This window comes from Vitis riparia, chromosome 14, assembly GCF_004353265.1.
Source record: "Vitis riparia cultivar Riparia Gloire de Montpellier isolate 1030 chromosome 14, EGFV_Vit.rip_1.0, whole genome shotgun sequence".
Taxonomy (NCBI): domain Eukaryota; kingdom Viridiplantae; phylum Streptophyta; class Magnoliopsida; order Vitales; family Vitaceae; genus Vitis; species Vitis riparia.
In genome coordinates, this window is record NC_048444.1 from 25,140,066 (window position 1) to 25,162,839 (window position 22,774).

At 30.6% G+C, this 22,774-nt stretch overlaps 1 protein-coding gene and 1 pseudogene across 1 annotated transcript; one reads left to right on the forward strand and one right to left on the reverse strand.

The window, feature by feature from the left end:
* Window positions 1–11,691: 11,691 nt before the first annotated feature.
* On the forward strand, window positions 11,692–15,496 carry LOC117931159 (annotated as a pseudogene).
* Window positions 15,497–18,349: 2,853 nt separating this feature from the next.
* On the reverse strand, window positions 18,350–20,191 carry LOC117930581 (paramyosin). The gene has a single exon (XM_034851221.1). The coding sequence runs from the start codon at window positions 20,189–20,191 to the stop codon at window positions 18,350–18,352; it is 1,842 nt and encodes a 613-aa protein (XP_034707112.1).
* Window positions 20,192–22,774: the final 2,583 nt, after the last annotated feature.

Below are 22,774 nucleotides of genomic sequence, written 5' to 3' on the forward strand. Positions count from 1 at the left end.
ATCATTTTCATGTTTTCCCTCTTGAACATAAAAAATGTTTTCTTTCAAACCATTACGGCAATACTTGGTTCTAGAAAGTTTGAGGGAAAATATGAAAGAAAATAGAAAAGAAAAGTGGAAGAGAGGAAAAAAAGAAGGAAAATAAAAAATAAATTTAAAATTAATAAATTGTTTTTATATATTTCTTCAAATTCATTTCATCTATTATCGTTTATTATATAAAGATTGAATAATTTTAAAATATTTAAAATTTTAACTAATTTTAATTATATTTGATTTTTTTTTTTCATACTTTTCATAATGAAACCAAATATGAAAAAACTATTTTCTTTAATACTTTCAAACAACCAAACATAACCTACAGAAAGGACATGTTTGGAATGTTGGAATAAAGAATGGAAATGAAAAATCAATTTTATCTTTTGAATTGCTTTTAAACATTATAATATAAATAAAAATTTCATTGTTGTGGAAACTAAACCTACTCTTATTAAGATTTTAATTTTTCTTTTTTACACAGAATCATGATTCCCTTTCATTTTCTATCATAATTTCCGTCCTATTCCCACGCACCAAACATGCCCACAGGTTCTTTCTAGGAGAGCTTTTTTAAAATTCTATCCATATTCTCTTTCCCACTTAAAAGGGCTGATCCAAGGTACAGGCCCATTCAAGCTCTGATCTCCAATTGAACTCCCTGTAGTAAGTGGGGAACCTACTTTCAGACCCCTCACTTTTAAGAGGTCTTTCACCTCTTTAACTCTTGATGTGCCCAGTGACAGAATTTTCTTGGGGGTGATTGGATGATGGGAAAACCAAAAAACAAAAAACAAAAACAAAAAAAACAAGGTGTCATTGAAAAAGAGGGCCATGGACCATGGACCAGGGTAGTATTCTCTATTCATAACTCCATGTTAGGACCACAGCCCACTTCTCCAAACTCACTCCTTAACATTGAAATGGATGGGGTTTATGCCTGAAGTTTGACACCAAAGATGCAGACTTCTCAGCCCTTTTTCCTCCATTAACTGCTCATTCCACTGTGTTTGGTTCTGTTCCAAGTCCCATGGTGGTAAGTCAGAAACCCTTTTGCAGTTCACTCATGAGAATGCCAAGTAGGGGATCTCTCCATTGCATTTACAGCTCTCTATCATACATGGAAAATAGCATGAAATTGAGGATTATCTGCAGAAACTCATATGAAGAACTGGCAACTGCACCACCAACAGTCAGTGGGTGGCAGAATTGTGGAGGAAACTGTTTGATTTTGTTTCCAGATTTTGAAAATGCTCTTTCTACTGATTGATTTCCATTTCTGTAATATTTTACAAAATCAGAAGCACATTTGCATGTTGTATTATGCATGTGAAAAATGTGTATTTACTTGACTCTTGTGTTTGGCTCATTTTTCTTATTTTTTATTTACCATAAAAAAAATATAAAAGAAAACTGAATATAATTTAATTTAATTAAAATTTTATGTATCTTTAAACGATTTAATCAGAAAAAGAAAAATGAATAAATTAAGTAAGTTTGATGAAATATGTTAAGATAATTTATTAATTATATATATATAAATATTTACTTTCTCTTTCTATTTTTTTTTTCTCAAATGTTTTAAGAAATTTTTAAAAAAATTCTTTTCTCCTCACAGTAATTAGGTTTTTTAATTAAAAATACTTGTTTTAAATTACTTCATTTCCTCTCTCAATCCTAGTGATGGAAATTAAGGTTATATTTGGTTCTCGAAAATGAAAATGTAAGGGAAAGAAAATAGATTTAAAGTCCATAAATTATTTTAATATATTATTTCAAATATTTTTCATTTATTTAACTATTTTATACAAAGATTAAATAATTTTAAAATATAATTTTTTTTTCATAATTTTAATTATATTTAACTTTCTTTCCTATTTTCCATAGTAGAACTAAACATGAGGAATCAAACATAGCCAAAGACTTTTGAGTTGCCTTTAAGACGCCTAAGAATCTTCATTGGTTATTTTACTGATTAATTTTTCATCTCAAGTTTGTAACTCTACTTCCATAATGCAAATACTTGGACCATATTTTTATGGAGAAAACAAAAAGAATGAGAGAGGACTTCTATTTTGAAAGCGAAAAAAAAAAAAAAGTCTTTTCTTGGCCATTTTAGAGAGAGATAGGAAAAGAAGTCTTTTTTCTTGCTGATCGGAACTTTTTTTTAATAGTGATAATTTTTGGATAGAAACTGCTCCTCCATTTTTTTATTTATTGAATTTGATCAAATCAATCAACGTGAACATACAAACCCAATTCCAATACCTAAAATATCATTAATTGATCTGTAAAAAAAAGGAAAAAAAAAAACCGCTTTTTATTATCACTAAAAAATTGTGACATGTTAATATATATATATATATTGAGAGAAGGTGGCAGAGAGGTGCATGGAATTAGTATAAGAGGCCAAGAAATAATTAGCAACATATCGGTAGGAAAGCTACACCCCACCTTTCCAATACTACAATCCAATATATGATATAGAGGAGGGCAAATATTTCCCCTTTCACATTCCATTTCTTTCCTATTCTTAAGGTGTAACTCACATGTATAATATGTTTTCAGACTTATATTTCTTGAATTATTTTTTTATTTCCTAAATCAAAACTAGTCTAAAAGCATAATAATTACTAAAATGTCACACCCATATTAAGAATTTCATTAGGAATTATTTTTTTAATTTAAATTTTGAATTAAAAAATAATTATTTTTTAATAATTAGAAGATATTATTTTTTTGAAAAATGCCCATATTATTAGAAGATAAGAATGGAGAGGACCAAAAAGCAAGTGACAGAAATAACATGAGAGCAAGGAGCCAGAAATGCACAACAAGACAAATAAAATTATTTTCTTTTTTATAAAGAAAAAGGAGGTGTTGAGATGGAGTCCACAAAAAATAAAAAATAATTGTAGCAATTACTTTATATATAAAAAAATTAAAGGGTAAGAACTAAATTTAAAAATAAAAAATATAAAAAAATAAAAATTAAAAAAGGAAAAGAGAAAGGAGTAAAGCAGAAGAAAACAAAAACTGTTCAGTCCAAGTTGTTGACCTAACCTAACCTAACCCAACATCAATTGGGCTGCACCTGAATTACTATACTCCCCATAATACCATATCACTCCCAAATACAACACAACTCATTTTCACTATTTGCACTGCATGCTTTGTACTTTTCTTTCCTTTCTGTTGTTTGGATCCCAAGAATCTTAAACAAGATAGAAAATTTCATGATACCTCTTTGATAATATATCATATCAAATTTTAAGTTCCAACCCTTATGACCATTTTTCATCAAAAAGGTTAAAATTTGGTAAATAAAGAATAAAAATTTAAATTTGTATAATTGAAAAGAGATGTATCCAAACAACACCTAATTTTTATGAAGTTATCATACAAAATTTCATTTTCTAGGAAAATTTAAATGAAGACCAAGATTTGCAATAATGGGTGAGAAAGAAAGAGTGGTTGTGAATAAATGATTAAAATTTTATAGGAGGAAGAACACTTTGTATTTTTGTTTTGAAAGGGGCATTTGGTATTGAGAAGCAAACAAGGAAGAGGGAACCAAAGAAAAGGATGGGAAGGCGTGGCACATATGTGAGGACAACACATCAATCCAATTTGATGAAGTCAGCATCCCACTTTTCCATCTCATTTTCTCCACATTTTATTTATTTATTTATTTTTTATTTTTTATTTTATAGAATACCAAAAATGTCCTTTCAAGGCACCAAAATCTTCTCCCCAATCTAACCTCAGCCTAACTTGATTTTCTTATGGGGCAAACAATTGGATCCATTAATGAAATACTTCATTTGATTAAAAATTTTCATATGTTAGATGATTGTCTATTTATAGACATAATCAATGCATTACATTGGAAACTAATTCATGTCTAATCTTATTCAAAATTGCAAAAATTTCGAAGTAGATATTTTAAAAAAGTATCTACATAAAAATATAATCAGAGTATGAAAAATATAATCGACGTATAAAAAGTATATTTAAGATGATAAAATATAAAATTTATAAATTGGGAATAAGAAATGTGACGGGATAAAAAAATAGTATTATAATATAAATAATGTAACTAGGATACAAAATATGTCATCGAGGTATAAGGAATGTGGGTATAGTACAAAAAATATAAGTACTATACTCATGTATGAAGAGTGTGATTAAGGTATGAAAAATATGATTATGGTACTAAAAAATATATAGGTAGGGTATAAAATTGTGATTAGAGTAGGAAAGATGTAACTAGGGTATAAAAAATACAATCAACATAAAAAACAATGTGATATCCTATATTATATAGGGGGAAATTTTTTAACATTATATAAATATGAATTTTTTTTAATCATGTAAATACGTTTTACGTTTATAAAAGTTTTTTTTGAACTCGGGGTAAACAATATCTATATGGTTATGTGAGAGTTGTTGGTTCAAAATTATATAAAAATATTAAATATGATAATATAAAATACAGGAGTAGAATAAAAATGAAATAAACAAGGATAAAAAGAATATGATAAAAAAGCAATACACGTGACAATGAACGAAGATATAAGATTTTATAATTTATATGTAAAAAATGTTGACAAAAAAAAAAAGTGACTAAAGTATAAAAATGATATAAAGAAAAAAAATGACTAAGATACTAAATTGTGAAAATTGTAAAATAAATATGAAGAGTGTAATAAATATATGAAAAATGTTACTAAAAATAATAATTAAGTAATAAATTTTAAATAATTTTATCAAACAATCCTAATACTTAAAATAATAATTAAGTAATAAATTTTAAGTCAATAATTTAAATATAATTTAATTTAAAATTAACTTAAATTATTAAATAATAAGTATTAAGTTTTACCTAACACATATATAAGATAAAATATATTTAATTTATTTTTATTTTCTTATCATATTTGTCAAATTGCAAAATTACACGATATTAAAAAATGAGTTATAAAGTTTTTAAAAATTTGTGTAATATTACATGCAATCTAAACTCACACAAACTTTCATTTTAAAATACAAAAATAAAAAGGGCATGTTTGTTAATTCCAATTTAGGGTATTTTAGTCCATAGATATAAAGAGTGTGAGGGGCATGTGACTCTCAAAAGGTTGGTTTAATGGGCTTTTGGCCCTTTGGGATATTTTCTTAAAAATGTGATATTTCTTTTTTTTTTTTTTCTTTTTTAAGTAAATAGTAAAAAAATTTATTTGAATTATTATTCACGTCAACCACTTGGATGTGACAAAGAATAATTGTCTGACATGATGTGTGGATGAGTAGAAATTTAATTCATAGACTATAATTTATATTATTTATTAATAAAATTAATGGCTAATAAATTGTATTTGGGACCACACAATTATTATGGGAAGACCTATTCATCCATGTTCCACTTTCTATCTATGATTGAACATTTTTAAATTTATTTATTTTTCTCTAAATTTGGCACTTGAAATTATTTGTCATTTAGAAAAAAAAAACAAGGGTATTAATGTCTTGTATTATACTAATGATTGGGTATTAAAAATGTACTGCTTACTAAAACCCTACTTTTGGGTTTAACACAAGGAGGGCAAACAAGTCATTAGAAGCATAATTTATTTTTATAAATTATTTTTTTGTTGAAATTTATGAATTATTTTGAATATATTTCAATGCTTCAAAATGATTTCGAAAAACAAACATGTTTACTAGTGTTATATTGCAACATAAAAGTATTTTCTAAAAGCCATTTCCCCACCCCTTTATTATTATTTTTTTAATAAAAAATATTCAAACATTTTTTTTATTGTGAGTAAACTTTTTATTAGAAATTTAGATCATATTTTACAATTGTTTTTTAAAACAATTTTTGAAAAATTGTTTTTTAAGATGTTTTGTAAAATAAAAGTTTATTTAATAATTTAAAATATGTTTAAAAATAATTTTTATGTCTAAAATCTTATTTTTAATCATTATATATATTTATATAATTATTTTTAAAATAATTATCATAAATTATTGAAAATAATTAAAAAAATATTATCTAAAAATATATTCTTTTTTTTTTTTTCGTTTCAACTTGTTTTTTAATTTTTAATTTTTAATTATCAAACAAACTTATAATTTTCAGACTAAATCATCATGAAAATATTATACACATATAACATAATAGAAAAACTCTTAAAATATTTTTTTATTTCAAATTTTTAAATAATATAGATAAGAACTACTTTCTTCTATTTTTAAAAACTACTTTTTATTCTTAAAAAAAAAAGAATGTGGGGTTTATGTGGACCATTGGATTACCAAAAATTTCAAAGCTTCAATGTATGATGTGGACCATATGGTCCACCAAATGGACGGTCTTGATCGTGAGAAAAGTGGGGACAAGTTGTTGCAACTTATCCAAAGTACAAATATATGTACGCAGAGCTCCCCAAGGACGAATATAGAGGTACAACTTATTTATTTATTTGTTATGAAAAATAAAATAAATAATAAATAAGAGAAGGAAGGATGGGTGTGAGTGTGAGTGTGTCACACACACGCAGATATTTGATATTCCTTAAAAACGTTGATTTTTGCAAATTATCCCACCGCCTTCGAGAAATGGGTCCCACTCCCAAAAGAAGGAGAGAAAACGGTGTCGTGTTGAGCATCACACAAAGTCAGAAACACGATACACGCTTTCAGGTGGGGGCCATGGAGGCTGCCAGCTCATCAAACTTTAGCTGTATTATCCAGTTGTCATGTGAAGTGAAGCAGTGGGGAAAAAGACACTTGTACACGTCTCTGTGATGGTACATCGTGCTTTTCTCCGTACGCATTTAATGCCCACAGCCCCCCTCCTCCCACCCTTTTTTTTTTTTTCTGCCTTTTCCGTCTCCCCACCCCCTCTATTTAATTTTTACTGCTCCCTGGAAACTCTTTTCAGTTTTCACCGTTGGTAAAAAAATTTCTCCTATATTTTGCTTGGTAAAAACGCTTGGTAATTATAGATAATTTGAATTTATTTATAACTTATTTAATCCACATTTGTTTAAAATTTAATTTGGAATAAATAGGTGAATTAGATCGTAAATATGTTAGATTATGAGATTAATTATATTAACTCTAACCGATGCTTAAATGAGTTCATGATGCATTGCCTAAATTTTAATTAAATCGTGTTTGGATTTATATTTTTAATTTGATTATTATTTGTATTATATCTGAATTGATCCGTTTATAATGCATTTGATTGCATTTTTTTAAAATGTTTATAATCAAATGTTTTTTTCATAAATGTTTTGAAAGAATCACTTAACACATGTTTCTTTAAAAGACATTAGGAGTGATTTTTCAAAATTTTAAAAGTATTTTTAAAAATTTTTCAAAGGCTTTTTTTTCTTTAAAAATATTTAAAGTTCATTTGGTAGTGATTCTAAAAGGTGCTTTTAACCTAAGAGCTCATTTGATCGTGATTTTAAAAAGCATTTCCAACTTTTTTTAACACATAAAATTTTTTATCATTCAAGTGCTAAAAAGGTTAAAAATATTTTTTAAAATCACTGTAAAACACATTTAAAAATGCTTTGAATAGAAGCATTGTCGAACCTATATTTAAATATAGATTAAATATAATTTTTTAATAATAACTAAACAAAAACATTGAGAATTTTTGTCATATGAAGCAAAAAAAAAAATGTTTGACAATAAAAACTATTTTATATTCTGAAAAACAAAAAATATAATATTTTCAGATAACATCTTTTAGTTGTTTTATTTTATTTTTATTTATTTTTTTTAAGATTATTTTAAACAATAATTATATAAATATGAAGAGTGATTAAAAATAAAATATTAAATATAAAAATTATTATTAAAATATATTTAAAATGTTAAAAATAGATTAAAGTTTTAAACAAATTTTTGTCTTACAAAATTTTGAACAACAGTTTTAAAAAATTCTGCTCAAAAACTGTTTTTAAAATAGTTACCACATTCTTAACTACTTTACTGCAAAACAAATAAACCTAAGTCATCGGCAAAGGTGTGTGAGGTCTTGTGAATGAATCGTGTGGGACTCTACTTGAGACGTGGCACATTGCATGCCAACTTCATACTTCCATAAAAGACAAATTTCAGACACTGCCCATTGCTTTTTATTAAACGATTATCTTCTTTAAGAAATTTGATTTTTGTAGAAATTTTTAAAAAATAAAAAGAGAAATAAAATTTAAATTTAATAAAATTTTCTCCGTATTTTCAACGTCAAATCCACAAGAAAGTTACATTTTATATTTTTTGAATTGGGTTTGGATGTCCAAGTGAGATTGACCCAATTTGATTTAATAAAATAAAAATTAGAGAAAATAGTTTTTGGAAATCGAAAAACGATCCAAAATTACTCATATGATATGTGTGTGTATATATATATATATATATATTTTTATTTTTATTTTTTTTTTTGGCATTAATGATTTGGGTAGAGAATTGATGGAGGAAAACACATAATGGGGTAGTGTTTTTAGGTGCATGCCACATTTCATCTACATGATTGGGAGTGAAGCAAAGGTGTGGTCCTCCGAAAATGGACAAAATTGTGGTTATGGAGTCTTAAAAAATGTACAAGTGAATTAGAGTAAGGTGAGACCCAAAACACATCATCTCTAAGTCCCACCTCTTCAGGTTGTTCTGTGGGGAATATGAATGAAAATTATGATGGGAAACCAATGTGAAATAAGGAGAATTAAAAATCCCAATGAGACTAGGATTTAGTTTCCATGGTAAGGAAATTTTCATTCTAAGAAATGATTTAAACAAATTAATAAACCGGAATGAAATTGATTTCTCATTTTTATTCTCTATTTTAACATTTCTAACATAATCCCTATTTCATGACCACATATCTTTCCTGCTAAGGAATGAGAAATCTTTCTCCTGTTACATGAATCCAATTTTCATTTCATTCGGGAAAAGCCATCTTTTTCTCAACAATGTCTTTGTCATTTGATCCAATAGCCTTGCATTAGATAGGAATATATTTGATAAATACTGATAACTCTCGAATGGAGTATTAGATCAGAAAGATCCATTAAATAATGAACTATTGGTTTTAAGCCATCTCTGACAATGAATCAACAATTCGAAGTGCTTTTCTTGCGTATTCTTAATAAATCAGCATTTATATATAGATGTAAGAGGATCGTTTGGGAAGTAAGAAGCCCTTTAAAGTTTTGATCAAATTAGTTAAATAATAAAAAATGTTATTTGACATTGTATTCACATATTAATTATCGCTTTTATATAACACTAAGTTCATGTTTGGTATGCAACAGTGAAGTGAAGGATGAAAATGGGCATTTCATTTATTTTTATTTTTTGGTTGGTTTCAAGTTTGGATACATGAGAATAGAATAAAGAATTATTCAAATGGAAATGAATTGTTAATTATAAATGAGATTTCAATTAAGTGTAGTTTATTTTAGAAAATGTTTTAAAAACGCAAAAACAAAAACTTGTTTGGATGATATTTTTTAAAAAATAATTTTTTATTTTGATTTTATAAAAAAAATTACAAATTCAATTTATATAATATAAATCAATTTTAATTGAAATCTAATTAAAACTAATTTTATATGTACATTAAATTAAAAATAAATAGTTTTTAATAAGATATAAATAGTAATATTATAATAAAATTTTAAGATTTTTTATATTGATATTGAGTAGTGGAGAAAAAAAATGAAACACAAAAGGGATTATGTTCTTATTTCTTTATATTTTTCCTTTTGTTTTTTTAAAATCGATGAAAACAACTTCTACTTATTTTCTAAATACTCTTCTTTATTTTCACTTTATTGTTAAAAGTTATATTTATTTATTTTTTTATTCTAAATTTCATTATTTATTACATTGAAATTGAAACATTCAAACATAAAAATTGGAACCATCAAATTCATTCATATTCGAGGAGAAATAAAAATTGAAATGAAATATTTGTTCTCATTTCTCGTTTTCATGTACCAAACATGACTTAAGTGTTAGGTGATTGATGCATATTTTTTTTTTTAAAAATTAATCTTGTAAAATTTAAACAAGAAAAGTGAAGACTTAAGGCAAACAGTTCCTTAGATGGATTTTCAATTCTATGATCACACACCTATTGTATGAATATGGGTACAAGTTAAAATGATCAAATTTCCAAATATGTTTTGAGTCTCAGTTGAAGTAAAAATGACTACATTTACACATGTTTGCTAGGATGGAGTAAGTCCCAAGTCCCCATTTTCACAGGAAGTTAAGATGCAAAACTAGAGGTAGCAGAGGGCAATAACACATGGTCTAATCCATGTTAAGTGAGAGGCTATGTGTAAAATCATTTTAGAAGTTCCTTTTTTGTGTTAGGATCCTATTTGAGATGTGTATATGAATTTGTAATGCTATAATGCAAAATATTTCATATTATGTTTGGTTTCGGGAAAGTATTAAGAAAAAGGAAAAAAACATTGAAAAAATGACTTTCTATTATTTATTTATTATAAAAAATGGTAAAAAAATAAAATATAATTAAAATTAATTAAAAATAACAAAAAAATAATAATAAAGAATTGAAAGAGTAAGAACCTCTTTGACAACTGTTTTTAAAAACATTTTTATATTTTTTTTGTTCTTAATAATAGAAAACATCTTTTAATTATTTTCATTTAATTTTTTAGGATTATTTAAAAAAAATAATTAAAAATAAAATATAAGAAATCAAAATTAATTTTTAAAATATATTTAAAAATATTAAAATCAAGTTAAAAATATTTTAGATTTTCAAATAAATTTTTATTTTACAAAACATTAATAACAATTTTAAAAACATATTCTTAAAAATTATTTTTAAAAACTGTTTTAAAACAGTTATCAAATATGCACTAATTTTTTTTTTTACATTTTTAAGCTTATTATTATTATTATTATTTATATAAATGTTAAATAATTTAAAAATATTTAAAATATGAACTAATTTTAATGATATATATATATTAAAATAAATAAGAGGAGAAAATAAAAAAGAAAGAGAAAAAGAAAGAGATAGAAGTACGAGGGAAAGTGTCCAGGGGGAAAAAAACAAGTGAACCCCAACCACACTGCCAAGCGCATAATATGACAAAACAGTACCCGCCTACATTTTCTATTTTTCTTATTACAGAAAGGGAAAGGGGGTAAAACTGTCACTTCACCTTGGAACGGACTCCGTTTGTCCTCACGCGCCTTGGCGTCGGCCGCACGCTCGCACTCCTTTGTCCCCCCACTTCCTCCGTTTTCCTTTGTCTCCATCTTCCCACTTTTATTTTCCCTTTTTTATTTTAAAAATAATTTCGCAGAAAATCATTTCCTATTTCTTTTTAATTAATTTATTTTTATTTATATAAAAAGGGTCCCACCTAACAGTTTCTTTCGGCCGCTCACTTTGTCGTCTCTCTCGTCTCCGTTCACCCTAGTCGTTCTTTAGCATTTGTCTCTATTCTCCTGCTATCTTGCGCCTCCCCCTCTTATCCTCCACACCTCCCCCTCTCTCTCCTCTGTTTTATTGCAGGCAGATTAATAGAGATTTTTAATCTCGGAGACACACTCTCAGAGATTAGGGTTTTGTTTTCTGTTGTTATTCTGATCCTCCTTTTTTTTTTTTTTTTTTTTTTCCTTTTCCGTTTTTATTTTTATTTTATTTTTAATTTTGTTTGTTGGGTGGGTTAAATAAGTGTGGCTCCTAGAGAGAGAGAGAGAGAGTGGAGATTTTTTGTTTGATTGTGTGGTGCTGTGTTGGGTTGTGGTTTTGGTTTGGAATTGTGGTGATGAGTCGTGAGGTGGGTAATTGTGGGAAGATCTCTGTTGGGTTTTAGGGTTTTTGGTTCTATTGAATCTTGGAGGGCCTAAAGGCCAGGTTCATGGCCGGGAGTAATGAAGTCAACCTCAGTGAGTCCAAGGTATATTGATTTTTAGTTTGTGTGTTTGTGTTGGTTTGGCGCAAGCCTGTTGTTTGGTGATCAAGTTCGCATTTTTTTGTTGTGGGTTGGTTGAATTTTGGGTATTGGGATTGTGATTCTTTTTTTTTTCCTTGAAACTCGAATTTTTGGCTGGATGAGGTTAGGTTGAGCAGCTTTGTTGGGGGATTTGGTTCGATTTGAAAATTAAATGATGGGTTGGTTTAGTTTGTTGGTTTTCCGAGTTTTGGCGATTTTGATTTTGATAAGTTGAAACTTAGTTGATTTTAGCTTGGTTTTAGGCCAGGTTCTGTTTGGGGTTTTGATACCAGATATGGATTTGTTGATGGGTTTGTTTTGCCCTTTTTGGTTCTTTGAATATGTGGCCTTTGCGGTCCTTATTTTTGTTCCTAAAAGTTGAAATTTTTGTTGCGTATGGTTTAATCAGTTTTGTTTGGGGATTTTGATCGGATTCTGAAGATCAAATTTGGACTTGCTGATGGGTTTGTTCTATCCTGTCTGTATTTGAATTTTGGGTTTTGGGATTGTGATTTTCTCATTGAAAAGTTGAATTAGCTGATTTTCGTACGGGTTTTGAGTTCCTTTGGAATTTTGATATGATATGATTTGAAGGCTTTGATGGTTTTTTTTGGGGTTTTGTATGCTGAATTTTCTTGTATATGAGCATGTCCTTATCGATTTTGTTATTTGTCCAAGTGGTTTCTTTCGTATTTGCGTGGTTTCTGGGGCTTCTCTGTTCATGTCTTCATTTATTTTCTCATCATTTGTGGATTCATTTGAACCCTATATGCAGGGGAAGAAGTTTACCGCTTTTGGTCGGTATTGTGTGAGTTGAATTCTAAAATTTCTGAATTTTCTCCTGTTCTTCTATATACAGAGGGTGGTTCCACTAAATACATGGATTCTGATATCCAATTTCAAGCTGGCTTACAATCTTCTGCGCCGTCCTGATGGCACCTTCAATCGCCACTTGGCTGAGTTCCTTGACAGGAAAGTCCCTGCCAATGCAAACCCAGTTGAGGGGGTGTTCTCTTTTGATGTCATCATCGACCGGAGCACAAGTCTCCTTAGCCGAATCTACCGACCGGCCACAGGAGAAGAAGCTCTCCCCAGCATCATGGAGCTTGAAAAGCCGGTGACGGGTGATATTGTTCCTGTCATACTTTTCTTCCACGGTGGGAGCTTTGCACATTCCTCTGCTAATAGTGCAATATATGACACACTTTGCCGGCGCCTTGTTGGCATATGCAAGGCTGTTGTTGTGTCTGTGAATTATCGGCGAGCACCTGAAAGCCCATACCCTTGTGCCTATGATGATGGCTGGGCTGCTCTTAAGTGGGTTAACTCGAGGCCATGGCTTAAAAGTGAGGAGGACTCAAAAGTTCATATATACATGGTTGGGATAGCTCTGGGGGCAACATTGTTCACAATGTTGCTTGAAGGCAGTAGAATCCGGAATTGAAGTATTGGGAAATATACTACTGAACCCAATGTTTGGTGGACAAGAGAGAACTGAATCAGAAAAGCGTTTAGATGGAAAATATTTTGTCACTATCCAAGACGGGACTGGTACTGGAGAGCTTTTCTCCCTGAAGGGAAGATAGGGACCATGCGGCCTGTAACCCTTTTGGTCCAATGGTAAAAGCCTTGTAGGAATGAAATTCCCCAAGAGTCTTGTTGTGGTTGCTGGGTTGGATCTTGTTCAGGATTGGCAATTGGCTTATGTTGAAGGGCTTAAGAAAGCTGGTCAAGAGGTGAAACATCTATACCTGGACAAGGCAACAATCGGCTTCTACTTGTTGCCAAACAACGACCACTTCTATACTGTCATGGATGAGATAAGTGACTTTGTGAGTTCTAACTGTAATAGACTTAACTTTACGGACAGGCAGCCATACATAACAGAAGGTTGACATTTCACTCGGGGTTATATTTCTCCTGAAGGGGTTGTTTGCAGTTGATAAGCTTGTGTAGTATTACTACTTACTGTTTTCTTGATCATTGCGATGTTAAGATTCTGCTCCCCAATGGGGTCTGGTTCTTCTTGGTATAGAGATGACTGGGCTTGGCTGTTGGAGTAGAAGGCTTGGTTCAGCATCTAGCTGGATTAGGATCTTGTGTCTTTGGGACATCCACATCCAAGTGGCATGACTGCGGGTGTTATGGTTTGATGAAGGCTCTTGTGGCAGCATGAGCCGCCGGTTGACTAAGTTTAGCAAACCCACCAAATCTAAGATTACCCTCTGACTTCCGGCATAAGGAGAGGAAGACAGGCACATGCGGGTAATCGTTTGGTGGCCGATCAATTGGGGTCGGTGCCTGGCTAATGTTATATAGCTAATTTTAAGACGTGGATGAGAAACCTTCCATGATATTGTGAACCTGTATGTTTATACATATGTTCTAGAATTTATATAAAGATGTTTGCTTATCTGTTGTTCACATCTTTCCCTCTATTGCTGTTTCTGCTTCATTTTTTCTTTTAAGGAAAAACAGATTCATTTTAGAAGGCTGCTTGAAATCAGACTTACTGTGTTCTATTTGGAGGCTTACAGTCAAATATACCTGACTTTTATGTTGAATGATACTGTAAATACTTTTTTCCAACTGCTTCTTTTTGGTTTAGAATTGCTGAGAGATTCAAATTGTTACAGAATGGACATGTTTTATGTTAATAGCTGGTTTCTAGTAATTTTTTAGTGTTAAAGGAGTGAAGTCTGAAACTTGGAACGCTGCAAGACAGCTTAGACTTTGGAACCATTCCTTCTATAAAATGAAAGCTTTGGTGATTGATAAAATTTCCAGGATTTGTATGCTGGACCTCTTGTTTGAAGTTTGTCCTGCATTTCCTTGAATCAACTGCCTAGATTTGTGTGTAGAAGTTGTCTTGTATCCCTGAAATAAGAGTGAATGGTGGATATGATCACAAGATGCACAATGATAGGAATGGCTTATGGTAGCTAGGAAAGGGAACCCTTGTGCAGTTTGCCCAGCTTTTTGGCTGCCCATTGGCTTAACTTTCTGCATAAGTAGGCGGTCTTTGCCAAATTAAAGAGGTTTCGGTTACCACAAAAGCATTTAATTGAGATTTTAGTTCATAAATGATGTTTATGTGTCTCAACTAGTTGAGATAAGGCTTTTTTAATTGATAGATACGTGTGCAATCCATCAATTGAATTTGCCCAAAAACTTCCAGTAAAAGCCATTAGACAATACATCTACTAACTGAATGTCCTAAACAAGTTTGAATCAAAACCCCAAAACAAAGGAGGGTGTGGTCAATATCTTGCAATGAATGATTGGAGGCAAATTCATATCTCTGCAAATTTTGCCATCTTTTGAGATTGATGTGATTCATTCTTTGTCAGATGTTGAAGATGATAAGTTTGGAGAGATTGGCAATGGAGACAATGCAAAATTGGCTTGTTTTGAAGGCACTTATTGGTGGTTGGAGTTTTGGATGGTATTGAGAAGGGACACATTGAGAAGCCTCAGACAGAGCTTTGAAGCTGCTGGTATTTGCTTTCGAAGAATATTAAATGGTAAGGAACAAGCTAAGCTTTGGACAGAGACATGCAGTCCTCTTTAATTGACTTTCCATGCCCAAATTTGAATATGATAGAAACAAGAAACTGGGTTTGTTTGATTTGAAGGTTTATTATGTTTTGCCGTATTATTTTAGTTCTTTCCTTTTCCTTGCCCCCCTTTTTTTTGGACCTTAATTAGCTGGTTCAAGGTCACACTGCTATGCAACATTTCCATGGAAAGTCACTGTCATCAAATGAGTTTTCCTTTGTTTATTGTTGGGCAAATCTGAACTTGGGTACAATGTCCAGTTGGCTACCAATGGGACTTTAACATTGAGATCTGGGCTTGGGCTGGGGCCTTTGGCACCAATCCATGTCAAAGATTGATCTGAATTTACTCAATAGCTTCATTTATTTATTCATTTTCAATAATATTTGGAATAGTTGTGGTTCAAGAAAGTGAATCTACCTGAAAAACTAATGAGTGGGGACAGAGATGCAAGTTTGAAGAAGGATTGGGTTTTGAAGAAAAAAAGGGGACAAAAGCAGCATTTTGAAGTCAAAACATCTCATTATTTAAAGGTCTTCCTGTCGTAAGGTTCTCCAACATATATGAATACTAAATGCATGAAAGATGGAAGTTCCCTTGTGTAATTTCAGTAACTGCAGAAGAGTCACATGGTGCCAAGTTGTTAACTTCAAAATGGTTCAAGCATCTAAATTCAAACATGAGGAGAAGCAGCACATGGTATGGATTAGATGCCTTTGAAAATGGAGGGGAGGAATCTAGTCTCATTGTTTTCAGAGGAATGAACTCTAAATGATCTATTTTCTTAACTACTATTAAGGGCATGTTTGGATGATGTTTTCAAAAATTGTTTTTTGTTCGTGAAAATAAAAAATACTAAAAACTCGTTTGGCAAAGGAGTATTAAGTTGTTTTCTGTGTTTTTGGTGTTTTCAAATACCCCAATTTTAGAGAACATCTGAAACGAATGTGCTGCTCTGGTGTGGGCAATTGTTATCTATTCTGCTCTCTCTCCTCTCCAGGCACCTTTTTGTTTTTCCTTCTGATGGAGTGGGGAAGATTATCCCTATTAGGATATGAGAAAACATAGGAAATGAAGCAAATCAAGAAAATCCAAAACTCCTCGTCATTTCTTCTTCCAAACAACCCATAACAAAAACCTCAAAATTCTCCCACCCTCAATTTTCTCAACAACCAAACATGGTGATACCTAAAAAAAATATTGAAGAAAAGAAAAATGGAACAAAAAAATATAAGAATAATAACAAAAAAACAGTAAATCAAATAACCGATTTTTTTATGTGAGAATTTAGAAATTCTGGAAACTCCGCCCTGTTGATTCCATTTATTTTTGTATTTTTCCCTTTGCAGTTGAATTTCTTTAGATTTTAATGAGGAGGCTGTAGTTGTGGGACCGTGGGAGTACGTGGAGTGTTGGGAGAGAAAGTAGAGAGAGAGAGATCTTTAGCCAGTTAACCTAAGCAAAAGCCTGAGTGGATGGGCATGGGCATGGGCATGGCATGATGGTGTTGTTGAAGAAATATATTAAAACTATCAAACAAATGGATTTTCATCTAACCTTCTTGTATATAAAATTTGGGTTGCCTTGTTGAAAGGTGTATTTTATATGGTACTACAAGTATTTCCTTTTCATACAAGTATTCTAAAAAATTATTTTTATCAACTCAATCAAATATGTTTTTTTTTTTTTTTTTAGTTTTTAATAACAAAAATTATTTTTTGGAATTCAATTTCTAAAGGTATTTTTATTTTTGAAAACATACAAAATTATTTTTAAAAACTGTTTTTCAGAACAACTTTTAAAAACACTTCTCACACAGACCCTAATTGTTAATACTATTTATTGGTGCAATTTTTGCTTCAGCATCCGTTGCATATGTTGCAACTTGGGCAACCTGACTTTGATCGGTCTTGGACAATCGTTTTAGCATTTGAGTTGGGTTTGGATTATCTTTTTTCAATTTCAACTTAATTTAATTTGGGTTTGGGCAAATGCTTGTGTAACTCAAAGCTAATTTAATATTTTTTTATAATGTTAGAAAAATACATAAAATTATATCATGTACTTTTTCATAATGTTAGACATACATAAATTTAAAGCTTAAAAATTGAAATTGAGTAGGACTTGGAATAAGTACATTCGATCCAAGTTTGAATTTGATTTAGATTTATTGTTTCTTAATTTGGATTGAACTTAAATCCAGTGAATTATAACTGAATCAATACTACTAAAATATGTGAAATAATTTACTTTATTATTTTAAAATATTAAAAATTTATTTATTTCTCTCTCTCTTTTTTTTTTTGGTGTAGAATGTTTGAATTGTAACATTGATCAATTCAGAACAACCTAATGCATCATTAGTTTAAACTTGGCAAAAGAATTGGAGTCCATCTTCACATTAATCAGTTTCATCTTCCTCCATTTTCCCTGATTTTCTCACTCATTTTCTCCCTTAACAAGGCTGGTTTGAGACTAGTAAAATAGAAGTAGAACAGCACAGGATAAATTGAATGGAAGACAGATGATGATGGATTCTTCATGTTAAGGAAAGAAGTATTAAAGATCTGGACTTGATGTGTTGTTGTGAATCCTGTGATTCTAGCATTGGTTACATCATCTTCAATAGATAGAAAACTAAAAACAACCAAATGGCATCATTCTGCCAGGTTAAAAGAGACTGTTAATTCTAGAATTCATAGCAACTTGACCTTATCAGCAACAAGCTCATGGGAAAAATGAACTCATCAGTGGCCTTTAGCAACATATGCAAAAGATGCTGCAGCAAAAATTGTTGTGGCAGATGACACCAAGGTCCAGAAATTCCTCTTCTTGTGTGCCTCAGCCAGAGTCTTCTGCAGAGTCTCCACTTGCCTCTTCATGTCTTCTACCTCGGTCTCTCTGCTTCTGAAAGCATTCTTTATGGCTTCTAGCTGTGCTGCAAATGGCTGAGTTTCTTCTTTGGTGTTTTGCTCATAAACACCCTCTTCTTGCTTTCCATTATTTTCATCTTTGGATGGACAAACCAGGGCTCCGGTGTTCTTCAACATGGCTAAGGCCAGTTCTGAATTAGCAAGCATTGATTCAACTTTACCCCGCATATCATCGATTCCTTGTTGAGCCTCCACAAGGTTCTTCTCTGCTGAAGCCTTTTCGCCCTTCAACATTTCATAGAGGCTCTGCAACTCTTTCTTTTCTCCAATGAGCTTCTCATGGTCCCTCTTCATCTGCTCCAGCTCTTTCAAGGTTTCTTCAGTATTCTTCTCCATTTCCACAACTTTTGTCCTCAGGTTGTCTCCGCTCTTTTTCTCCTCAGCAAGGCCCTTCTTCACATCATCTCTCTCTACTGTAATCTGATTCAATGCATCTCTATAGTGGGTAGCTTCAGATTGCAATTGCTTGTTCTTCTCTGCAATCTCTCCAAATTTCTTTTCCAATTTGGAAAGAACATCCACGAGCTCACGCACGTCCTTCTGCAACTCAACAATTTCACTCTCCTGTTTAAATTTCACCTCCTCAATCGCATTTTTCTCACTAAGTATCTCCTCCACCTTTTGCTTCTGAACCTCTAGTTGCTTCTGAGCGTCCTCCAGACTCTTCATGGTGGAAACCTTTTCCCCCATTAAACTTTCCAAGCGTTTTTCCATCTCGTTTTTCTCTGAGATCAGTGTATTGCTCTCCATTTCCATCTTCTCTTGCTTCTCTTTAGCCTCAACTAGATTCTTCTCCAATTCACAAACTTTGATCCGCAAATCCTCTTGCTCCTTCAGCAGAGCACATCTGTTCTCATTGAGTTCACCCACTTCCTTCTTCAACTCATTTATCAACACCATTTGGGTACTTCTCTCCTTCTCAATCCCCTCTTTATCACTAACAATGGCCTCAATCTTAGCCTTCAAATCATTATTCAACCTCACTGATTCAGCCAACCTCCTCTCGACCAAATCTTTATCAATTTTCAGGGACTCGATGCTTTCATCTTTCTTCTCTTTTTCTTCTATCAGTGCCTCACATTCCATTTGCAGTACACTCACCTTCTCTTCAGTCTTTTTTTCTCTCCCCTCCATTTCAACCACTTTCAACCTCAACCTATTTGCCTCCTCAGCCCAAAAATCTCTCTCACTCCTCATTCCATCCCTCTCACCACTGACATGATCTAGTAATAGCCTCTGTTTTTCCAGATTGCCCACAACCTCATTGACCTTTTCCTTCAACACCTCAATCTCACTCTTCACCTTCTCACCCTCTTCTCTCCTCAAATCATCAATCTGGGTCTCAACAAAGAGACCCATTACGCTCTTCTCCAACTCCAACCCCATTGTCTGCTCCCTCAGCTGCTTCAACTCATCGTCCAAGATCTTCTTCTCCATCGCAAACCGAGACAACTCAGACTCCAAAGCCTCTCTGGACTGCTGCAGAGACTCCACCTGTTGACGACGCTCAAAGGTCTCTTTGAGGAGCAGAGAGTTGAGGGACTTGAGGTTTTGGAGTTTCTCAGAAGGGTCCTCCATGGGCGTGGTATCGTGGTCGGTCGGGTCTTGGTGTTGTTGGGTTGTCTTGTCTTGGTTGTTCGCCTTCTTCTTGGCCATTATGCGGATTGGGGATGAGAGGCTTAGGGTTTCTGTACGGTTTATATGGCTGAGAATGGAGATAACAGCGTAGAAACAATCCAGAGGTTTATCAAGGGTTTATATTGCGGAAGAATATAATGCTGCAGAAACCATTTCTCACATCCATCCAATATTTTGCCACGTGGCTCATGAAAGGAAATTACACCACTACCACTATTGTATTTTTGAATTTTGAATAAAAATATTTAAAAAACGCCTACTACTGTAATTTTGTTTCAATACTCATAATTATTTTTTTAAATAACCTGAATATTATAATATAAATGGAGGGGGTTGAAGGGGCAGAAGATAACGGGAAGAATTGACACGGTCATTTTCAAATTCAAATTTTTGGCTCAAAGTTTGAGGACTTCATGGGGAACCCCAACAACTGTTGGTAGATCACCTATCCTCCACGTCACTGCCGTTTATTGGCTTACAAAATGCATTTCAAATGAAATTCAGTGCATTTGTATTCATTTGCATTCAATTTCTGTCATGTGGGAGTGTTTCCTATAGATGTAAATTTAAAAGAATTTGACCGTCATTTTGAGACTCTTTGGAAAATAGCAAAAATGTTAAAAGAAAATATATATATATTTTTAATATTTGAATTTTTTCAAAATGGTTGAAAAAAAAATATTAAGAAAAGGAAAGCCAATCTTGTCAAAAGATTTCTTCTCACAAGGGAATAATTTTATAACTTTTCCTTGTTTGTTTTTTTTTTTTCTTTTCTTATATTTTTTTTCTCCATTTTCTTTGGCTCAATCTCTATACAAACTAGTATATAAGCAAAGATTGAACTTGAATTAAAAAAAAAACGTGAGTCTATCTTGGTTTCATTTTTTTTTCTATTTCCGAGATTATGCTTCTTATAATTTATTCACTAACTAATTATTTTTATCATAATCTTTTTCTTACTAAAAATGTCTGATTCTAAATTACTTATGTTTTTGAAAAAAATGAGGTATTTGGTAAAATTAAAAAAATATTTTTTTTAAAATAAAAATTATTTATAATGTTTTCTCGAAAAAAAAAATGATAAGTAATTTTCCTAAAAACACTTTTAGAGAAATATTTATATAAAAAAATGCTTTGAGTAAAAACAATACTAAACATATATTGAAATTGATTTTAATTTGCATGTTAAGAAATGGTAATTTTTATGAGACAATTGTGTTTTGGACTTAATTGGGCCCAAAAATTAAACTTTGGTCCATATAAGTTTACTATTTAAGCCCAAGACCTAGAGGAAGTGTGAAAATTGAAAAGAATGATATAGATTTTTTATCTTTTCAAAAATGACCTTTATTAACCATAAAAAAAGAGAGTAAAAAAACATTAATTTAAATTTTATTCATTTTTTAAACCTCAATAAAATTTAATTTAATTTAGTGATTTGGAAAAAAATACACCCTTTTCCAAAAAAATAAAAATAAATTATTATTTAAAATCAAATATCTTGGAAAATATATATTTTTTAAAATTATGTATATAAAAATATGTCAAAAATATTTTTTAAAAATGATATATTTTAGAATATATTTTTTTAAAAAAATTAGTTTTCTAAAAATAATAAATTTTCAGAATAATTATTAAAAAAAATTAAGATAAAAAGTTGTGAAATATTATGGTAGAAAATACTTAAAATAGTTTTCAAGGGTATATTCGTCTCTTCATATTTTATATCATTCACATCAATTATGCAATTTTTATGAGTCAAATCTTAATTTTTGGACCAGTTAATCTAAAACACAATTGTCCCAATTTTTATTTATATTCATTGATACAACAACATTTATGACAATATGAATATTATGTCAATATTCAATCCCTTGTATACCAATATAAAAAGCGCGTATATTAAATAAAAAAATTATGTAAATGTAAGCTTTGAATCGATGTAAGGATACCCACATCTTCTTCAAAAGCATGTACAAATAACTAGCCCTTTTATAGATATTTCAGATGTAAAGAATCATAAGTTATTAGAAAAAGTTCAATGTGGGGTTGAAGTAAGTAATTTTTAGCAAATATTCAATTGATAATCTAGATTATATTTAAGGACAAAAAACTACTATATCGCTCCTAATAGAACATGTTGGAAATGTAAATAAATGAGTTAGGGGTGAGTTTGAGATTTTTCTTAAAAACTCGAGAAGAGTTTGGGTATTGTCTTGTCCAACCTCACCCCGACCCGATTATATATAAAATTAATTTAATTTAATTTTGATTTTTTTGTTTTTAATAGGTGAAATCATGTACAAGTGCACTATTTGAAAAATATAGATGAATTGAAAAGTGGAATGGGGAAGGATTGGCTTCCCTGAGGAAAAAACATAGGAATGGAAATGTGGAAGTCGAGTGTAGTTTTGGAATCATGATTAAATGTATTTTTTTATGAAACCTACTTTTTTTTTTTTTTTTTTTTTTTTTTTTTTTTTTTCAGTTCTCAACTCATTCATATTTTAATAATGCACCTTTACATGATTCCCCATTTTTTAATATAATAATAATGATAATATAATAATACTTTTTAATAAATAAGTTATAAAAATTATA

Coding starts and splice junctions, on each gene's coding strand:
- LOC117930581 (XM_034851221.1), bottom strand. CDS start 20,191: ATGGCCAAGAAGAAGGCGAACAACCAAGACAAGACAACCCAACAACAC.